This window comes from Halichoeres trimaculatus, unplaced genomic scaffold (genome assembly GCF_033239565.1).
Source record: "Halichoeres trimaculatus isolate MK-OKI-2021-1 unplaced genomic scaffold, fHalTri1.1 fHalTri1_scaffold_15, whole genome shotgun sequence".
NCBI classification, from domain to species: domain Eukaryota; kingdom Metazoa; phylum Chordata; class Actinopteri; order Labriformes; family Labridae; genus Halichoeres; species Halichoeres trimaculatus.
This window is the reverse complement of record NW_027437193.1, coordinates 20,100,812-20,122,650: the sequence shown is the minus strand read 5'-3', so window position 1 is coordinate 20,122,650 and position 21,839 is coordinate 20,100,812. Positions and strand designations below refer to the sequence as shown.

The window sequence follows — 21,839 nt, the reverse complement described above, 5'->3', positions numbered from 1 at the left end:
CCCTTTAAATAACACAGCTGTACTCCCCTCCCTTACTTAGTACACCAAACACAGATATATCTCCTCCTCTTCTCTCACAGGTCTCCTCTCTGGCTCCTCTTGACAAATCACCACATTAAAAGTGGCCATTTTTAGGCGCACCACACTTCCCTCTGCTTATTGGTTTCAGATAAAACCACAATATTTCCATTCATCTATTTCCGTTTGTCGATGCTGTGTGTAACGTTCCTCCACGCACACGCCACACACACACAGAGGCACACACAGTCTGACGCACACCCCTCTTCCTCTTTAGTCGTTAATAATGTACTGATGGCAATAGTGAGGTTACTGACCCATAGCCGAGCCATTAATCAAAAAATGCAACTAGCATATGATCATAATATATAGAGTCTGGTTGAGTGTCTCACAGTCAGGAGGACAGGCTCAATTTTTTCAAGCTGAGACCAAAGGACAAATGTGATAGAAAGCAGATAAGAAGCAGCACAGGTATTTACACAATATATTCACAATTCACAATCTGTTCTATAACCAGAGTGAGTTTATACATGGAGAAACATCGCTCATATATATCCTGCCATGTGTTTTTGGTCTTATTCTGTTAGGAACATGTCTGTGTATCCTGTCATTCATGTAGGATGTTATGTGAACATCAAAACCATTAAACCGCTCATTATGACTGATTATAATCTGCGTGCAGCAGGCATCAAATGGTGTTGTTTTGCCCTCTAGTGGCGACAAGATAAAAGTGCAGGAAGCCTCCATTCCCATATCCTGTAACCAGAGGCCTATATTTTAGATTTTAGATTTAGAGTTATAAGAAGACATAAAACACTACCTTCAGTTCTGAGCTGACAGCCACACCTGACTGCCTCTTTTTCCTTCAGACAACACGGGGAAGAAAAAGCTGTAGACTTACTCAGTGTAAATCTATCAAAAAAAAAAAAAAAAAAAAAAAGAAGGAATTTCTGTGTCTTTGTAAAAAAGAGGATTCAGCCAAAATAAGATTTATTTATTTATTTATTTATTTAAAAAAAGGAAATAATGTTTTACAAAACACTGAGAGTTCAGGAGTAGATAAGACAGTTATTTTATTTTATTTTATTTTTAAATATTCAGGAAGTCAATCAGAATCTACCCATCTGGAGGGAAAAGACCCTTGTGGAACTTGTGCAAACTGCTAAGTGTCTGGGGATTTTGGCGCCAACCCTTCGGAAAAGTGTTCTCTATTTTTCTAAAAATTTACTATTCTGGACAAAAGAAATCTCATAGCAGTTAAAATTTGTCACTGATTGAGAATCTTTGCCATGGGGGCACTTAAAAACTCTGCATCAGCAGTATGCAGCTAATAGCTTGGTCTGACTCCTGCCAAAGTCATCCAGATACAGTCACCTTGGTTGTTACCTGTCTCGTTTTCTTTCTTAGTTCATAAAGAGACATCCGTGTAACCTTATGTCTCTAAACTGTACTTATGAAGGACTACGGTAGATTTTTCAGAAAGTATATATTTAAGATGGGTTTAAAAGAAACATGCTTTTCTTAAACAACAAAGAGATCCTTTAGTTTTACAGGGGGAAAGGTTTCTGCAAATGGACGTAGTGGTACAGACAAAAAATGTAGCATAGTTCGTCATGCCAGTGTTTTTATGGTAACAAGCTGCAGATGATATGGACTGTCCTATTGTCCCTGTACTTATCATGCTGGTATGTTTTGAGATGTGTTATCATGCCAGTCTGTACTCAGAGGAGTTGTTTTTCTTGTAAATATGAACCATTTCAGGTCTGCCTCTTTTATGATTGGCTGGTAGTTGACCTCTTTCTATCACAGGTGTAGCAAATAACCTGTGCTACTAATTATTTTTAAACCTTACAGCTACAGTTATTATTTATTTTTCTGAGTTTATTTTATTTTATTTTTCTTTATTTTATTTTTTTAGAAAAATCAGCTGAGATCACAGAGATATATAAAACAGAAAGAGGACATGAATGGCAAGCCTACCTGAAGGAGCGCACATTTTTTAGCAATTGCAGAAAAATCTTGTTTCTCCATGAATGATTCTTTGGCTCCTCACATTATGATAAAAAAGACAACATGCTATCACCTCGCCATATTATTATATAGACAATGTAAATAAGTGACAGGAGCAGAAACTCACATTAGTCAAATGTTAAAGGGATGTTTAAACATAAACTAATAGAATTTATTGATGTTAACTCTCAGGAGCACAAAGCCACGTATTGGAAAAGTGACACATTGGATCAATAACATCATGTTATAATAGAATGAGAGGGTATTGGCACATGATATTACCATTACGACACAATGATGTATTGATTCAATGATGGAGGGCAGAGACGGGCTGAAGAAGTGACCAAGGAATGTTGTTCTGTAGGAAAGACTTCTTTGAAAGCATCTTTGTTATCATTGTACAGTGAGTACCTTTTAGTCCTTCTTTGGCATGAGGGGAATGTTAAAGAGTCTTGCTAAAAGTTTCTGTTAGTTTTGGACCTTTGAAAAAGCACTTTGAGGTCATTTCACTCTACACTGTCCAGGCAGAACAAAAAGAGGCCCCGAGCACATGGTGTGGCAACGCCGCCTCCTTTGCACACACTGTGGGCTAAATATGACAACCTGACACCCTCCACACAGGCCAGAACAATACACACACACACACACACACACACACACACACACACACACACACACACACACACACACACACACACACACACACACACACACACACACACACACACACACACACATACACACACACAGTCACGCCTCACAGTGATTCAGTCGTCTCAGCCTGTTGTGCACGTGGCTCCATGGCAGCGCTACATAAACTGCTGACCTTCTTCGGCATGAATGTGTTGAACATTTACAACTCAAGATGAGGAGTGTTCAGGGTCAGCAGCCCCCACATCTACACACACACTGCTCCAACACTCCTGCACACTTTGGACATGACTGGAGCAGGTGGTCAGCTTACACACATGGCACAATCATTGATGACCTGTATGCCCTACACATCAGATCAAAGAACAATGGTCCAACAAACCAGGGACGGTGAGAGTTTTTGAGTTTATGAGACAGGAAAAAAAGGAGGAATTCAAAGATGTTTCTGTGCTTTAACTCTATGCATACACTTAATATTCATTTTGAAACCCAGTATCATCTGAAACAAGTCAATTTTCTGCTCCAGATTTGTCTTTGATCTCTGACCTTTTCCAAGTGTGTTACATAAAAATGTACTCATGGGATCAGATTTTGAACTTACAGGAGCACAGGGTCATTAATAATCATCTTTATTATGTTTGAGTAATTGGTGATGCCTCACTGTAATTACCAAAGACTGATACAATTCACTACTTTTATTTTATTTTATGCTGAATTTGCTCCTTTTCATTGATTATGGATCATACACATAGTTTTGTTTGGTAACACCACCAACTTATTCTCTCTCAAAATAAGCTTCCCTCTGTGACCTCTGACCCCTTGGAGGATTTTGTAAATACAACTTTCTCCCTCAGATCAGACGTCACATCGACTCACAGGGTCTGTAAAGAGGCTACCACTTTACTTTTAGTGATATATTGTAAAATTTACAGCTCACTCAATAACTCTGTAGATTGTCCTTTTATCAGTAGATTATCTGTAGAAACCCCGGTCCGCATGTCAACACATGTTAATGAGCTAGATACTGACAACAGGCTCAGGAAGTCGGTCACTGCCGGGGGGCCAAGTGAAAGTCAGTCTGTATGATAATGTCACAACAATGCTTCACAGTATTTGCAGTTTTTGCACTTATTAAAATGTGTCAAAGCAGCAACAGCAAAACAAAAGTGATGTTAAAGAGTGATATGAGCACAGAGATGCTTGTGCAACAACCAAGGTTCGCAGAGTGATAGATGTTGACTTTGAGTATCACAGTTTATGATGATACAGAGCAGGGATGATATCGGATATTCAACATAAACCAGCATTTCATCACCATACAGGATGAACCATTCAATTTTTATCAGTTATTAAGAGTGTAATAAGAAAAGTCATGTGTCAAAACCTCTATGAATCCACATAATGAAGAGAAAGACTTGGTTCATAAGCTGGGGATTTGTTTATGTCTGATTTAAAGAGGTGCTGCAGCATCCTCAGCTTCCCCACGTCCTGGTCCAGTGGATAATAATCTCCAAATTGCTCCCAAAGCACAGCAGCCTCTCCCATCAGCGTTTTGAAGTCAGTGTCAAGGTTCATTTAATGTGTGGTGTAAAGCTATTTGAGTAGTTCGTAGACTAAAAAAAAACTGAGAGCAGACTACTGATATCACTTCTTTTATCTTTGAGGGGATTTGGAGTTGAAACAGAAGCCTGGCACATAACCGAAAGCTTAAGCTCTGTTAATGCAAAACAACACATGCTCTCACTTTTTCCTCCAGTAAACCTACTTTTTTTTAACAAAGAAAGTGGGTTAATAATGTTTGCTCTGTGTGACACGTGCAAGTTGTGATTTGAACTGTCACTGGGTAAGATAGGTTAAATGATTAACGTTACAGTCGACAAGAAAGTTAGGCATTACAAGAAGGTACGCTGAGAGAAAAAGAGAGAAGGACCACAGATCTCCTTGATAAAAGCTGGTAAACAGGCATGGTGGTTGTGGGATATGGAAAAGATAAGCATTGTACTGTCTGTCATGTTTTTGTTCTGGTGTCCTTTCTATACTATGTTCCATGCACAGGTTATTTCATATTTACTGTAAATATGAGCTCAAGCAGGATGCAGGACTGCGTGTTGACAGCATCAAAAGGAGTTGATGCCAGTTTTACAACTGCAGTTATTTACAAGCCAATTTAAAGTGTAGCAGGACTCATGTCTTTTTTGTCTTTATATGTATCATCCAAGAAAAGCACGATAGATTTCTACTTTTTGGGGAAATGCAGAAAGTAGTCACACTTTTGGGTCATCAATATTCTAGTTTTCTGCCTTCATCTGGAGGACAGGATAGAGGATAGAGTAAGACACTTGGAAGGTAGCATGCAGCAAAGAGCCAGAGTTTGGATTTGAACCTGAGCTGCCTGCTTTGAGGTGTACAGGCTCTGTGCATGGGGAGCCAAATTTAACCACTGCAATGCATCCTGCCCTGAGCGGTGACATCACAGGTCTAGTTGAGCCCATAGATGTGCACACATACATGTCTGCGACTGTGTTGCTATGGTTAATTGTTGTCCACCTGTGATCCTGTTTGCCAGGACAAATTGCTAAAGCCAGTTTCTTTAGCTCTCTTATTGAATACAGGCCAAGATGTCAGTCATCCAGGGTGACATTGCTTCCCACAATGCACTGTAGTGCAGATAACACAGTAGTCACAATTGTGTTTCCTTTTCAAAAATAAATAAATAAATAAATAAAGTAATATTTTCCTTAAAATATAACAGTATGGTCCACGTGTATTTTTATGCAGGTTTCTCTGAACAGAAACACTGCACATTACCACAAAATAAGCCCTACATCAGTGGTTCCCAAATTGAGGGTTGGGACTCCCTATTGAGTCGCAACACACTTGTGGGGACAAGTGTGTCATTTCATCCATTAGGGTAAAAAAAAACCCCCAACAAAAACAAGGGTTTAACTGAACATAAAATCTTCAAACTTAAAATCTTTGTCGTCACAAGACCCCTGAGGTGGCTAAACCAGGATAACAAAAACAATAGAAGTTGCTCATTAATTGAGAAAATAGAAATATGAGCACAAAATTAGTCAAATTGTCCACAAATCAGCTAAATTTAAGATATTTTTTGATCATTTGGTCTGTTTTTTGGATTAGCCTATCAGTGTATTCTCACAGCAGGGGTCACCTGTCTACAGTAGGCCTACCACTGTTTTGGGGGTTGCAGGTGTTACAAAGGAAAAAGAAAACACAAAAACCCTGTTTTGAGGGTGAGAAGAGAAGACCCCTGATTTCTTATTTAAAAAAAAAATGATAACAACGAGCTTTATCTCGAGGTTACAAAATAGGGGTATTGGTTGAAAAGTAAAGAATAAAGAACAGGGATTTTCATTGACCAGAATAGGCTTAGTAGTGTTGGAGGATTACAAATTCACAAATCTGCATAACAAAACAGGAAATAATTTGACATGTGTTTTTTGTAACTTGTTGATGCATTTGGTTTTTGTTGGAGAATCACGCAGTGCTTTGAGTGTGCGTCTGTCTCAGGCCTTTTTAGCCTTCTTATTGCTGTAAATTAATGTGTTATTTTATTTTATAGCCAAAGGATTATTTAAAATCTTCTTGATGTTTCAACTAATACGAGGAATGTGCAAAACATGCTTTTACTTTCCTGTCGTGGGTGAGACCAGTTGAAACCTCAGAGGAAGGAAGCAACACCGCCTCCTATTTCATCATCTCATACCTCCTTGACCGGTCGCTAAGCAACAAGCAGTGGGCGGGAGGAATGAAGACAGTAGCCAATGGGAGGGGCTGTGGGCGTGGTTTCTTGTAAGACGGGCTGCAGGAGGGGCCACACACGGTTGAAGTCGTCTCACGCCGGCAGGAATTGAAACACAGCTGCCTCCAGGGAGCGTTGGTTTCAAGCTACAATACCGCTCCATGCGCTTTGCCGGGAGGTTTTAACGCGACTGTTTATTACTGAAGGAAAAGAAAAATGTCTAACGTCAACTGGAAGCCCTTTGTTTTCGGCGGGCTGGCGTCTGTGACGGCGGAGTGCGGTGAGTGATGAGACAGAGGCGGGGAGGCCGAGCTGCGTGGAAATCTGGTATTAATGTAAATCTCTATGAAGGCATTCCGCCTTTAAAATTAATATCCTGTTGCTTTATGTTGCAGGGACCTTCCCAATCGATCTGGCCAAGACACGTCTGCAAGTTCAAGGCCAAGTGAGGGACAGTAAATACCGAGAGATCCGCTACAGGGGCATGCTTCATGCTATAGTGAGGATAGGCAGAGAGGAGGGGCCCCGGGCTCTGTATTCAGGGTCAGTATGGAGGATTTAAGTGTCTGCATGTGTATTGAGCTGTCCCCCCTTCTCTCTTGTTAACCTTCTGTTTAAAAACGTGTCTCTGCAGCCATTCCTTACACTCTCCCCCTGCTTTGTGTTTCTTCTAAATGCTGATACTTCCTCATTTTTTCACACTTCCTGTTTTTGTTACAAAACAGACAAGCATTAATATGTACACCATGTGTTCCCTCATACTGAGCCGTTTTAGCTGTTTTCTTGAGCTCTCACACATTTCTCTCATAAACTCAGAACAAAGCTCTTTTTCCTATATAACTCATCTCATCGTCCTAAGCTTGTCTTCTCAAAATGGCAAGATAACTTTCAAGCCATGCAGCAAACAAAACAACAGGCTTGTCCTCATGACAGGCTAAACTCACGCCATGTTGCATGTGTCCTTACTTGTGTGGTAAGTTGAGACTCGTAGATGTTTTGTGAGCCTTTCCTCGACTCCAAGATCATGAGATGTGATCATCGCACAAAGAGTCAAGATCTCAGGAAAACAAAGTAAAACAAATCAACATATGTCCTCTTAGGGCTTCAGTGTCTTATTATCTGAATGGATCTTTCACTTGTATGCCTGTGTTTGATTGTTTTTAGTAGTTCTCTATCAAGGCCTTTGCATTGGTTACAGCTGTATGTCTGGATGTCACAGTGATGAAAATAAACTTGACTTTTACAGAATAGCTCCTGCCATGCTCCGCCAGGCCTCGTACGGGACCATAAAAATCGGCACATACCAGAGCCTGAAGCGTCTGTTCGTTGAGCGACCGGAGGGTGAGTCCCAGTTACTCTCTCTCTCACACTCCCACACTTGGGCAGCCGAGGACACACGCACATTCCTCATGAGGCGGGGAGGGGGTGCAGATGTGCATTTGACCTATTTAAATGTGTCTCTTTGTATTTTTTATAGCAAATACTTCTCGTGTGCCTGTCAAAGCACAGTGTGTGCATTAACTAAAGCTGACTGCTTGATGTGTCGTGTAAAATGTTGCTTGTTCACAGTTACACTCTGCCTCCCACTCTTCTTCTCTTTCAGATGAGACACTGCTGACTAATGTGATGTGTGGCATCGTCTCTGGTGTTGTCTCCTCCTCTATCGCCAACCCCACTGATGTGCTGAAGGTACATGTTCGTGCACAGAGACTGTTTAGACCCCTTTGTTATTGTTTGAATTAACCTGCTGCTCGTTACCTTCCTGAGGCAGTGAAGCCGGTTTGACAGAGTCCTGGCACGCCTGGATCTGAAAAACAAAATACGCAGCAGCCTGTTTGCACTTTGAACATTTTTTTGGTTCATTTGCTGGAGCTACTTGAGGAGGGCCCTACTTGAAAAACATGAATTTTGCTCCAGGCTGAGGGTGCAGTGTTTTGGTTGCGTGTTGAGTCAAGGAAGGGGCATCTTAATGCTATCAGGAGCCCACTTGTAGAGTATTTTTAGACTGAAAGCTTAACGGCTTAACATACTGTTCTGAAAGAGATATGGGTGCTGCATAAAAATGATGTGTGTGTGAGAGTGTGAGAGAGCATGTGCTTATCTGCGGTCATAATGTTTTGCCAGTAGTCTCCCCTACATGCATGTTTTGATGTGCTGGCCTCCTGTCCACATTGTGTGTTTGTGTCTGTGTCTGTGTCTGTGTCTGTGTGTGTGTGTTTGTGTGTGTGTGTTGAAGGGTTAACAGACTAATGGATGTGGCTTCAAGTTTGGAACATTGTGTTTTCGTCTTTATTACCAGCAGCTCAACGGAAAACAGAGGCTGGTTTGTATCAGCAGCCATTTTATTTCAAAACAGGTCGAGGAGGGGCGGGAGAGTTTCTGGCGGAGTGGATAGAAATAATATCCTCTAAGACATCCTGCCTGCCAAAAATCTCTTTGCTTTCACATTCCGTCATGAGCTCGGTTAAAAATCCTGAGCTTTTCTTGGTGGACCCTCAGAATTCCTCTCAGAATGTGCTTTTACTTTCTCAAGTTGAAATGTATGAACCCTGCCTCTGTCTATCCTTGCAGATCCGCATGCAGGCTCAGGGAAATGTGATCCAGGGCAGCATGATGGGCAACTTCATCAACATCTACCAGGAGGAGGGCACCAGAGGGCTGTGGAAGGTAAGAAAAAGTCTGAACCCTGCTTCATTTCTGCTCATTCCGACACTGCTGTAACACCATTATCTATTCCTCCATCAGGGTGTCTCACTAACAGCTCAGCGGGCGGCTATCGTGGTGGGGGTCGAGCTGCCGGTCTATGACATCACAAAGAAGCATTTGATCCTGTCTGGTTACATGGGGGACACGGTGTACACACACTTCTTGTGAGTTCACAGAGTCACATGAAGGTCACACATGTTTCACTTATGATGGTTACATCACTGCAATGAAATCTCTTGTTAGGAGGAAAATCTGACATTAAAGAGTGGACACATGGAGAGAACAATAAAACACAGAATGTTGAGTGTAATAATGTTACAATAATCTCAACTATACTGAGTTTTTTGGGGGGTTTTTTAAGTGTAAACTGCTGACATATTTCTCTATTTTAAGCTTCACTGTTTTGCTCAAAGTATTCACACTCCATGGTAATTTCTGGACACTTGATTTTCTACTTTGCAGGATTGTTTGCAGTATAAGTTTGATATTTTTGCAGCAATATCACATCATTTTTTTTTTTTAACTGAAACATTTCAAGTTGACAAACTTGCTTGATAATTATGTTTACCTGTATTGTGGTCTCACAGGTCCAGCTTTGTGTGCGGCCTTGCGGGAGCTTTGGCCTCTAACCCAGTGGATGTCGTTCGGACACGCATGATGAACCAGAGAGGAGGAGCTCTGTACCAGGGAACACTGGACTGTATACTTCAGGTCAGTTGCTGCCCTTGATAAAAGTGAATCTGACCTTTCCTGTAAATTTAGGATTATTAGAGAAAAACTAGTTTTGAACAACAACATTTTTTGGTGCTTATGTCTTTAGTTCAGCAAGATTATTTTTCAAACACAGTTTTTGTGTTTTTGAGGCAGTAATAAAACCACCAGAATGAAAACCCTCATAACAACAACAAGGTCACACGTTTCAGACATTGCCACCAGGGAGCCTCAAACCTGTTTGTGTTCTGCTTTATGAAGTTAAATGTTCCAGGAAACTCTGGAACTCTCTGCCACACGTTAGCAACTTTTAATCACATGTGTAAAAGCTTCAAAAGGCAAGACTGAACTATTGACTATCCTCTATCTAAAAATAACTTTTTTAAAAAAGGATTAATTAGGATTTTATTAATCCTTTATTAATTTTCTCCTTGTTGAAAAAGCAAAACTGGTTAAATTTGAGAGGGGCTGATGCAGTAAGAACTCAGCTTTAGAGCACAAAGCACACATTGTTCTTGAGAAGTTCCCCTTTTACTTGTGATGGCCACAGAACTTATTTCAGGCATCCAAACCAAAAACCCATGAGAAAAAAACTAAAACCACAAGACAGACTTTTCAACTCAGAAACACAGCTACATGCCACATGTATGGTCATACTTAGGGACTCAAATCAACAGAATTTATCATTTGTTTGATTTTAAATTTAAAGAGAGAGACAGCAAAATAATGCTACAGGGCTTTTTAATTCCCCAGCTTTTGTCAGAGAGCTGGCATAAAACTGTAGTAAACATCTGAGGACAGTCAGATTATAAACCAGTTAACATGTTGTATTTTTCAACTCAATCTTAAAACACAACTTTAAATCATGCTAAAGTACAACTATAATGACCAGAAGTTAAGCAGTAATCCCATAAGAATAGTTTTATGTGGGGACCTCTGGTAATTTTTGAATTATCCTCTGATGTCAGTGTTATTGGGAACGCGTTGACATTTATTGACCTTTCTGACTGCAAACACTGAGGTGCTGCATGAGGTCCATCTTTTCTCTGGAGGCAGCATCTAAACCTAAACCTTCAGCTTTCTTCATTTACTTTCAATATTCAGAGTATGGATTTGAAAGTGTCTGCTGAGGAGATTGGTGGTTTCCAAGCAGAAGTCAATGACGTGCTGCCCTCTTTTGTATTTCTGTTCCAAAAAAAAACAATGTGTACTTCACATAGCTGGAATTTACATTCCCTGTTAGAACTACAGAGACAACTGACCTGTTTGAAAAAGGGAAAATGTTCCTGACTTTGTGCCGAAGAGTTTGCTGATCATCTAATCCAAGGGTCTGCAACCTGCGGCTCTGGAGCCTCACATGGCTCTTTGACTTCTGTGCAGTGGCTCCCTGGAGCTTGAGAATAAATATTGAAATAAAGAAATTTTATTATTTTACAGAGACTATTGATAAAAATCACGATTTAACATTTTTTTAAATTGAATATGCATCACATTTTGTAATAAAAGCCTGCGACCACTTCATCTAACCTCCTGTAACATCAACAGCCCAATAACTTTCCATGCACCTGTGGCCAACCTCAAGGTTTACAGCCTTTGTGAGATAGCTTAATCAACAAAAAGACAAATCTGAAAGAAAATGGAAATTTGAATTCTGTTTGGCTAAATTCATTTATCTTCCATCGTGCTGGCGTAATATAAATACTTGATATGTGGCAAGACAATAACAAACAACAAAAAACAATGAGGTATTTTTTGACTGAAAAAAGGGCAGACACATTAAAAAAAACATAACACTGCTGCATGGCATTGTTTTCACTAACATAAACTTTCATCTTCTTTTTATTTAATGTTTTTAAACTCAAGTCCAAGATGACCACTGCAGTATTGATAAGAAACTTGTTGGTAAATGCTGTTTTATGACATGTGAAAGCATCAAATTCATGTTTAATAATTTCTAATACAGTTCAAATTATGGACCAAAATCTGGAAATGTCTGTAGGCTCTTAAAAACTACAGTATGGAATAACATAAAAAAAAGAAATAAATAAAAGGGAGCAAGAAATGTAAAATTCAGTCACAGCCCATCATCTATGATCTGGCATTACTGATTGGCAGTTTAACAACACAACACAGTTAAACTCAGGCCGACCCTTTCACGCCTCAAACTCAACATCTGCTCATGGCTTTTATCTATTTTGACCGTCTGTCAACACTGCTAGCTTATGCTGCTAACTTCTCTAAAAAAATGCATTTTTGTTACATCTGTTTAACATCATGTGGCTAAACTCTTGGCTCCAACTGTTGTGTTGCTGATTTCCCATCACCAGATCAGAAATGCCCAGAGAAAACTTTAAACAATCATCAGAGGATAATCAGATAAAACGGATCTTTAACTTGTTTGTTTTCTTCCAGACGTGGCGCTCTGAGGGCTTCATGGCGCTCTACAAGGGATTCTTCCCCAACTGGCTCCGTCTGGGGCCGTGGAACATCATTGTATCCTTTAACCATCTCATTAGTCTGTTTACACACAGAAAATCCTCTGTGATGCAACACCTTCAGTGCTGCAGAAATCAGCGGGAAACCAGTAAATTCTGTTATCCACTCAGTGACGTCCAGGATTCCAGGCTATGCTTGAGTAGAGGAGAGCTAATCTCATAATGCTAGCTAACTCTCTTATGTAACTTTGAAACTACTGCCTCAGTACCCCACTGCCCCCACTGAGAGGGGAGGGATGGGGGCCTCAGTGGGGGGTAAGTGGAGAGAGACAGAGTGAAGTATGAACTACCAAAAGAGGTTCAGGGGAAGTGAAGTGCTGGCAGCTTGTCAGCGTGCTCCAACCAGGCCTGAAAAGTGTAATGAGATTATTGACTTGTTACAGCAGACGGAGGTAACAAGGGAGCGGTAACAAGGGAGGCTTTGAGCTCCAGCACAGAAAGAGCCAGAACTCCTCGGTAAGCCTCATCAGAAAATTTTCCACTCGTCTTTCTGCTGCTCCTTAACTCTGCCTCCTCCAGTTCTTCCTCACTTACGAGCAGCTGAAGAAGATCGATGTGTGACTGACAGAATGAGACGAGTGTGGGTGCACGCTCCGAGACGAGCAGAGAGGACCAAAAATTGAGAATGGCTGGATGGGGATCCTTAATGGAACCAGTGCACAGGGGGGACAATATTGATGTAGACCCACACATGGGGGGCGGCACGAGAGTCTGCCTGCCTCCTGCTTGGGCTGCATGTTGCATAAAGCCTGTTGCAAGTGTGGAAGACACTCATATCTGATGTTGCAGCTCATCCAAATGCTATGTTAAGCTTAAAAGCTCATTTAAAATCAACGGCGGCCCTTTAAATTCGCAAAAATGAGAAGGAAATTTAAAATTTCAAAACAGTCTGAGACTTTCTTTTATAAGGCGTTTTGTTCAGTTTTCTTCACCTAAAAGTGTCCACCTAATTGAGTGCCTTAGCTTTTTATACAGGCTGCCCGCGACCAAGTCTCATTGGGACTGGGATCATCTGAGAGCAGCTGACAATCGCAGCGATCATTCCCTTTTCAAAAGACAATTATTTTTATTTTTTTGAGCCCACAGACTCAGACTGTGGTCTCGCCTTTTTTGGGTTCTTTCCTATTTTTCTGAATCGGGATTTGGGTGTTTTGAAAGGTGAGGATATTTATCATAAGAGTCTCTGTTGGATTCACAGAGTCAAGAGCCAAGAATACTTGCCAGTCTACTGTAATAACGACAGCCTAAAGTACAGTGTGGGTGCTGAGACGCAGACATACATCACATGCCCATATGAGGCCAGACTGATGGTCCCTCATTCCAGTGAATGCAGACAGTAAATATAACCTGAGGCAGCTGGGGGTCTGCTCTGCACTCCCTGGGTCTTGTTATCATATACTGTATAGACTCATGACACAGATGCTATGTAAGCCTACATGTTATATCACTCTGCTTTATTTTTGGACCAGTGGGACTTCACGGCTCCCAAAGGTGCTTTATTTATTGCTGACACACATATTGAAACCACTGAACATGGTTCATGCCAGGAGTATATCCATGAACAGTATTTGCACGCTGTATGCTTCTATGTGAGCTTTAGTTAAGAGTGAATATATTGTTGGCTGCTGTGTGTGGATGAGTGTGTGTGTGCATATGCAAGACGCAGTTGCTGCCAAAGTGTAAGCCAGTGCAATTTTCTCATACATATAAATGTGCTGCAGCCTTGAATATTTGGAATAAAAAAGAAAAACAACCATTTCAGTGTATTCTGTTGTTTTTACCACTGGGGGTCGCTATGGTAACACACACCAGCTCTTCACAGCTCGACCCAGTTGAAAGCAATCTGTGTGTTTCTCTGTCTTCATGAATTGTAAACCCTAAACTTTGAGCCCACAGATCTAGCACAGTTGTGTTGTTTCTGAGGGACTGCCCAGTTTATTTCAAACACACGTGTTCACATCGATTCCCACAAACAATGATTTATGATTTATTCACGGGAGTCCCTCATGTATCTGCTCTTTTATTTCTGTGGGCAAATTCCCAGTTTTCCCTCATCAGAGATGTTTTTGAGGAGATGATGGGAGCTCGAGGGAAATGTTGAAGTGAACTTGTACTCTCTCTTTGTGTTCGCCTGCATGTGTGTGTGTGTGTGTGTGCCTTGTTCTTTTATTTAGGAAGCCTCACCAGGGGACGCATTACTGCTGTGACTGTTATTGCTTCATCTGAAGCAGCATGAGATTCAATGACACGTTATTGTTGATGTGACAATCATCTCTGCTCTGAATAAATCAGATCTAAACAATGAAACAGACGCAACAAAGAAGGCGAGACACAAAGTGGAACTACCTCCATGTTAACTCTGATGTAACTGCAGCTACCACAGAAATAAATGTTGGAAATTTAAGTTAGCTCAGTTTGCCTTAAATTTAGCCAGTAGCGAACTCACGGACAACGTCAACAGACGAGGCAAGCCAGCAGAAACAAAAAGACTCAATACCACTGTCAGGAAAATAAATGGGGAACGAAACTGTCAATTATAGACATTGGTGACGGTCCCTCAATTTATTATATTTAAATACATACATTTATCCTGATAAAAACAAACACAGCATGATCCAACGCTAAACTTTTAGTTGACAATAAAATTTCAGGAATTAGTAATTTTCACCATAAAATAGGCAGTGCGTATTTTTTATGGTGTGCCTGTTTGGATGAAACCCTATGGTGGCTCTGTACATCAAACAGGATGAAAGAAAATAAAACACAAAAAGTAAATTGCATACATGACAGAAAAAAAATAAGAAAAAAACAAAAACTAATAAAAATGAATAAAAAAACCAACACCAAAAAGAAAACAGAAAAGATAGGTGCCCGGTCTTACGGGTTGTTGCTGATTGGACGAGTGTACCTCTGCCTTTTTAACTAGAAGGAGATGAAGCACTCTCATGTGGATTTTTCATAAATAATACAGTGCTACGAACTTTATCCCTATTATCAGAGGATACTTTGATTCAGGGTTCACATAAATGTAAAAATGGATATGCTGTCAACTTTTCATAATATCCAAAAGAGATCCTACACGCTGAAGATGATAAATGGGTGTAGTCTCCATGACATCACCCGTCTGTTTCTGAAACAGAGTTTTGAAGCACATCTTTGTCAGAGGCCATATTGGAAACGGGCTTTTAAGCCTCTACACTGACGGCTACAAAGCGCCTGCCCATCAATCAGCTGAGCAGCGCCTCTGATTGGGCAAACTCTCATTCTCAATATCTTACAAACGGCAGAGTTACAGGTCAATTACACCAGATGTGCCGGTCTGGCTCCGCTCTGTTGCAGGTCGACTCCAGACGTCAACTCACATCAGCTGCGTGTTCAGTTCGGCAAGTTGCATGACCAACTGACAGCTGGAGTAACAAGACCAAGGAGTTCCCATGCTTTCCACTCTAATGATGACCCCCTTTGTTTTATCTCAAAAGTCCCTCAACGTCTTTAGGTATTTCTGTTCACAACTTCCTGCCCTGCTCGATCTGCCCTATGGTGGATTGACACATCACAGCTCCAGCATCAGGCAACAAGAGAATGGATGCTTATCTGCTGCAACCTGCTACAGCCTGAGCACAACCAGTGTGAGTTAACACACTGACTTGAATGGAAACCTATTTAATCTGGAGCCAGACATACATCTGGTTTTTACCAGCCTTGAGAAAAAATTTAACCTCGCCCCACAGTGTGTGCTGTTAGAGAAAATAGCTATTCCGATGGGAGACATTTTTGTGCCAGGCTTTGAACATGTCTACTTCAGCTGTGAAAATGGCTTTTTTTGAGCAAGCTGCATGGGCAAGTTGCCCAACAGTTTGGATATCAAACAGTTTGGCAAGTACTCCAATGGCAGCACACACTACTTATGTATTCTTTTTTGTATTTTCATTGTCGATTTTGTTAAGTCTGCTTTCTTTTCTTTTTTTTATCGCCCCGTTGTATTTTGTTTGTGTGTATGTGTGTGTGTATATATAAGTACATACATATGTTTGTGTGTGTGTGGTTGTGTGTGTCACAGTAGAACCATTTCAGTGTACATTCATGAATTTGAAGGTCCATCCAGCCATACAGCTTATCCTGTTGGGGGTCACGGGTGGCTGGAGCCTATCCCAGCTGTCTCCCTGCGAGAGGCAGGGTTTACCCTAGACTGGTCACTGTCAATCACAGGGCTGACACATTAAGACGGACAACCTTTCTTACACACACACATCATTTAACCTGATGTGCATGTTTTTTGGACTGTGGGAGGAAGCTGGAGTTGAGTTGAGGGGTATATACACTCTCCACACAGAGGCCCACTTTTCCCGAACCAGGACTTGAAACTGGGGATCTTCTTGTTATGAGGCCTCAGCACTAACCGTTGCACCACTGTGCAGCTCTAGTTTGGAGGTCTTTCCTGCTAAATATAAATTGATATATCATGGACTGAGTGAAAACTTTGACAGGCTGGAGGGTGAGGATCATTTGGGAGAAAAGCTGCGTTTCCACCAAGCAGACCGGTTCGGTTCAGTACTGTTCAGTACGGTCTGACCCCATTTGCATTTCCACAGCAAACTGTGGCTTCTTGTGGTAAGCGGTGCGTAAGCCGAATGCCGTATCTGTTAAACAATAGCGTGGCGCCATAGCAGCATGTCACAGTGTACCCTAAAAAAATAAATAAATCCAACGAAGAAGAAAAACCTAACACAGTAAACAAAGAGCAACGATGGAAGACATGCAGCATTTTGTCCTCTTTGTGATTGGCATGTAGCTCTTTGATACAAAGTGAAATCACGCTTTGTTTCAGAGAAGTCTGTGTGCTGCCAGGAGAAATGCAGCCGCTGTCGGGGTAAGTGACGATTCTTCTGATCAATCAACAGTCTGCAGTGTTGTGGCTTCACCTTCTGAGAGTGGATTGGTTCAGTCTGGCACCCATACGAAAGGGTCCCAAAAAGTGGGACGGCTCGTCTCGGTTATTTGGGAATCTGTCCCGGGATAAGTCAGTGGAAATGCCACAAAATGCGTGCCGCACCGAGATGAACTGAACCGGACTGCTTGGTGGAAACGCGTCTAAATTGTGCACTAAGAGTAGTTCAGGAAAAAGCTTTGTTAAGTGGTAAATATACCCACACAATCTTAATGTCAACCTTTGACAAAGAAAACTTTTGATGCAACTCGTTAAGAATAAGGAACTTAATAATTCTTGGTCTTTATTTTTCAAGAAAATCTTTTTGTTGGTTGAAAGATAATGATTGGATCAGACTTTTTGCCTGTAGCTTAGTTAAACAAACTGCTCATTTATGTTTTCTCTATATGACACATACAGTATGTGAGCTGATGGGAATAATTTTTTACTGTTTCAGTAAGACGTTGGGCTTCTGCAGGGCAACTAAGTTACAGGGTGTTAAAAGCTCTAGATTTTTATTGTGATACACATAAAACACAAGAAGAGTCTTCTCTTTAGTGCGTGGGTGATCGAGGTCCTTTGTGATGTCCATGCTTAAGTTTTCATGGGTGGTGTTGTTGTCAGTATCATCCATAAGAGTCTGATGATGCACACCTGACTGAGCCCTTACTAGGAAGGGTTTGTGAACTCATCACAACAATGCAGAAAAAAGGAATGAATAAGACCCTGAAAAACAAAAGCAGCTGACATCAGGGTCGTATCAAGGTTTAAAAGCATCCTTCACCGTCCATAAAGCGAGCTGAAAGAGAGAAAAGAATAATGCCTGACTTATGCCAGGATTTGGCATCGACAGTATAAGTGGGCATTATAGTCCACTGCCTGGCATCACGTCTCTGGCACAGTCCTCTACAAGCTGGACAAGTGTTGCCACAGGGGATTCCAGCAGTCACAGACATGCTGCATTATGGGTATTATTTGCTGCCTGGCCCAAGGGTGCAGAGGGCTGGCTCCATTGTGTTGCAGGGATCAGAGTTAGCTTTTGTGTCGGAGGGATAAGGCTCTGCTCTGCTCCAAACACCCTGCCCTCTGCTTTTTTTCCCTCTCTCCTTGTTTTTTGTTCTTTCAGCCGTTTCTCAGATGAAAACACTGCTCGCCACAACACACGGGTGAACAAATGGAAGGATAAATGGACGTCGGATAGAAGTGTAGACAAGGAGACAGATCTATCGTGGTCCGTTGATCCATTTGGAACAAGGATTGTGCTTCTTCTGTGCTGCGCAGTGCTGACAAAGAAAAAAATCACAGGCCGATTGCCATTCCTTTGTGCTCAATATTACAGCTGAGATATGCGCTGGAGTACAACAGAGCAGTTTTTCTCTTTCAGCTTTTGAAAGATGCTCAGAAAATGCCCGGGTGCTTAGTTTGAGTAAAATGGATGATTCTCCCTCCTGAAAACGTATTGTTTACAGGCTGCAGATTCTGCATTACATCAGTGTTGCTCAGGAAGCTGTCTGAAACGTCTCTCTCTGGCAGGAAAAAAGTGCAGCCTTCTGCAATTTGAAAATGTGCCTGTGGTGAATATTGTGATAAATTGTACATCCATGTCAGCTCTGTGAACAACAAGCTGACAGAGTGAAGATTTCAAACACAGGGAGGCAAAGGATCCTGCAAAGAAATGTCAAAAGATGCTTTTAAAGAAGTCATGTACCTGACAAACATCAGAGGTGTTTCCAAAGTAAATTTCAAAAAGAGACAAATATCACAGAAAGTCTGTGCAGGAGAAAGAAGAAATGTTACATCGGTGGCAGGACAGTGAAAAGCCATGTAGTGCTGTAAGATCAAAACAAAAAACAAGTCTGACATTTAAGGATGTATTCTTCTGTTTTTGTCCAGACTCTGAGAGAGCCGAGAGGGCTGATATCATTCTGTGTCCATACATAGAGCATGTTGATGGAGCTAAAAGCTAATCCAGCATTTACACTCACCAGCCACCTTATTAGGCACACCCGTCCAACTGCACATTATCACGAATTTCTAATCAGCCAATCACATGGCAGCAACTCAATGCATTTAGGCATGTAGACATGGTCAAGACGATCTGCTGCAGTTCAAACTGAGCATCAGAATGGGGAAGAAAAGTGATTTAAGTGACTTTGAACGTGGCATGGTTGTTGGTGCCGTACAGGCTGGTCTGAGTATTTCAGAAACTGCTGATCTACTGGGATTTTAACCAACAACCATCTCTTGGGTTTACAGAGAATGGTCCCAAAAAGAGAAAATGTCCAGTGAGCGGCAGTTCTGTGGAACAAAATGCCTTGTTGTTGATGAAAATGGCCAGACTGGTTGGAGCAGATGGAAAGGCAACAGTAACTCAAATAACCACTGGTTACAACTGAGGTCTGCAGAAGAGCATCTCTGAACGTACAACACGCCCAACCTTGAGGCAGATGGGCTACAGCGGCAGAAGACCACATCGGGTGACCCTCCTGTCAGCTAAGAACAGGAAACTGAGGCTACAATTCACACAGCAACACCAAAACTGGACAATAGGAGCTTTGGAAATGTTGCCTGGTCTGATTAGTCTGGATTTCTGCTCCACATTCGGATGGTAGGGTCAGAATTTGGCGTCAACAACACGAAAGCATGGATCCATCCTGCCTTGTATCAACGGTTCAGGCTGCTGGTGGTGTAATGGTGTGGGGGATATCTTCTTGGCTCACTTTGAGCCCCTTAGTACCAACTGAGCATGGTCTAAAGTCCACAGCCTACCTGAGTATTGTTGCTGACCATGTCCATCCCTTTATGAGCACAGTGTACCCATCTTCTGATGGCTACTTCCAGCAGGATAATGCTCCATGTCATAAAGCTGGAATCATCTCAGACTGGTTTCTTGAACATGACAATGAGTTCCCTGTACTCAAATGACCTCCACAGTCCCCAGATCTCAATCCAATAGAGCACCTTCGGGATGTGGTGGAACAGGAGATTCTCATCATGGATGTTCAGCCGACAAATCTGCAGCAACTGCATGATGCTGTCATGTCAATATGGACCAAACTCTCTGAGGAATGTTTCCAGTACCTTGTTGAATCCATGCTATGAAGGATCAAGGCAGTTCTGAAGGCAAAAGGGGCTCCAACCATAGACTGTATATAGAGTGGACAGCGTGGCTCCACCATTTATCATTGCACAGTTTTGGAGACAAAATATCCCCGTCACAGGCGCAGACATTGTAACAGTTGTGCAGGCAGAGTCTGCGCAGTAGAGACTGTAAGGGATTCTGGGAGAATCTGTGTGGATCTGGTTGTCAAAATAATATTTTTTTTTCTTTTGAGAATCTAATCACTTCTTGACTCTACCTCCCAACACATTTTACAATCCCCGAAAAAAATACAAACATTGTTAAACATTACGTAAGCCTCGTTTTTAACCTTGTATAACTACTGAAAACGCAACTTTTCAGAAAAAAGAGGACTTGAATACAAGACAGCTAAATGATATCTTCAAATCACCACAACAATCGGACATGAGAAACATTTCTACAAGGTGTATTAATTTCTTAAAATTTGACCACAGCCCATCTGAAATGGCTGGAAAGCTGGATTTTTTAACCTATACAGCAGCCAGCCACCAGGGGGAGCAGTTTTTGTGGAGACCTCACTTCAAGCCAAGCAAGCGGATGTCCATTTTTTTATGGGTCCAACCTGGTACTAGCAAGGTGTACTTAATATCCCTAATACCTCCAACCTTATCTAACCTTACATCCTGATGTAAAGAGTGAAAGCTGGTTTGTTGATCAGTCGCTACTGGTAATCACAGGTATGGACACAAGAGAAAGAAAATATCTGGATGGTCATAACTGATGGCTGTAAATAAAGCTGAGAGGTTTGTTCAGATGTAGTCTGTACACAGTAAACCCTGATATAGTTTTATTTCATAATCAGAGAAGTCAGCTGTGATACCCTGACATCATGGGCTGCAACAAAACAACCACAAACAGTCAAATGTAGGATCTCTCATGGTTCCCATCACAACTCACAAGCTGGCCGCTCCTCTCACTTTGGGAAATCTCTGCTTTGGACTCAACCTGGCAAGTTTTGGCCCCAAATACAATTTTCAAAGGCAACATAAATGCAGTTCTTTGAATATGTACTTGAGGCTGGTGCTCAAAGCCAATGAATCATCAGTGACCTGGGTCAAAATACTAGAAATAAAAAAGCATAAAAGCACAAAAACTTCTTGAGATGCTTGATAACACAGAGGCTTTCTGGGATGAAAAAAGTCACTATCGGAGCAAAGTAGCAAACAACTAGCAATGCATTTATTTCAGTTTCCTCAGCGGTAGTCATTCCTTTCTCTGTTTCAGTCAGGTGAGTTATGGTTTTCCTTTGAACTCTGATTAATTACGATGTCCTCTATTGTCCACTGTAAACAGCATGTCATCGATGCTGTCAGAATCACTCACTCTTTTAAGCTGGTTATATTATTGACTCTTTCAAAGCCCACAGAGCTGAACAGCTGATCGATTCACTGCAGAAGGAGAAACATGTTTGTTTGT

At 41.4% G+C, this 21,839-nt stretch overlaps 1 protein-coding gene across 1 annotated transcript; it reads left to right on the top strand.

Moving 5' to 3' along the window:
* Positions 1-6,491: 6,491 nt before the first annotated feature.
* LOC141803733 (kidney mitochondrial carrier protein 1) lies at positions 6,492-14,104 on the top strand. Its single transcript, XM_074687730.1, has 9 exons — positions 6,492-6,722; positions 6,838-6,985; positions 7,689-7,783; positions 8,046-8,131; positions 9,014-9,109; positions 9,188-9,312; positions 9,736-9,859; positions 12,272-12,352; positions 12,874-14,104. The coding sequence occupies exons 1-9, from the start codon at positions 6,659-6,661 to the stop codon at positions 12,913-12,915; spliced, it is 861 nt and encodes a 286-aa protein (XP_074543831.1). The 5' UTR covers positions 6,492-6,658; the 3' UTR covers positions 12,916-14,104.
* Positions 14,105-21,839: the final 7,735 nt, after the last annotated feature.

Coding starts and splice junctions, on each gene's coding strand:
- LOC141803733 (XM_074687730.1), top strand. CDS start 6,659: ATGTCTAACGTCAACTGGAAGCCCTTTGTTTTCGGCGGGCTGGCGTCT. Junction 6,986..7,688: donor CCCCGGGCTCTGTATTCAGG/GTCAGTATGGAG, acceptor TGACTTTTACAG/AATAGCTCCTGCCATGCTCC. Junction 9,313..9,735: donor ACGGTGTACACACACTTCTT/GTGAGTTCACAG, acceptor GTGGTCTCACAG/GTCCAGCTTTGTGTGCGGCC.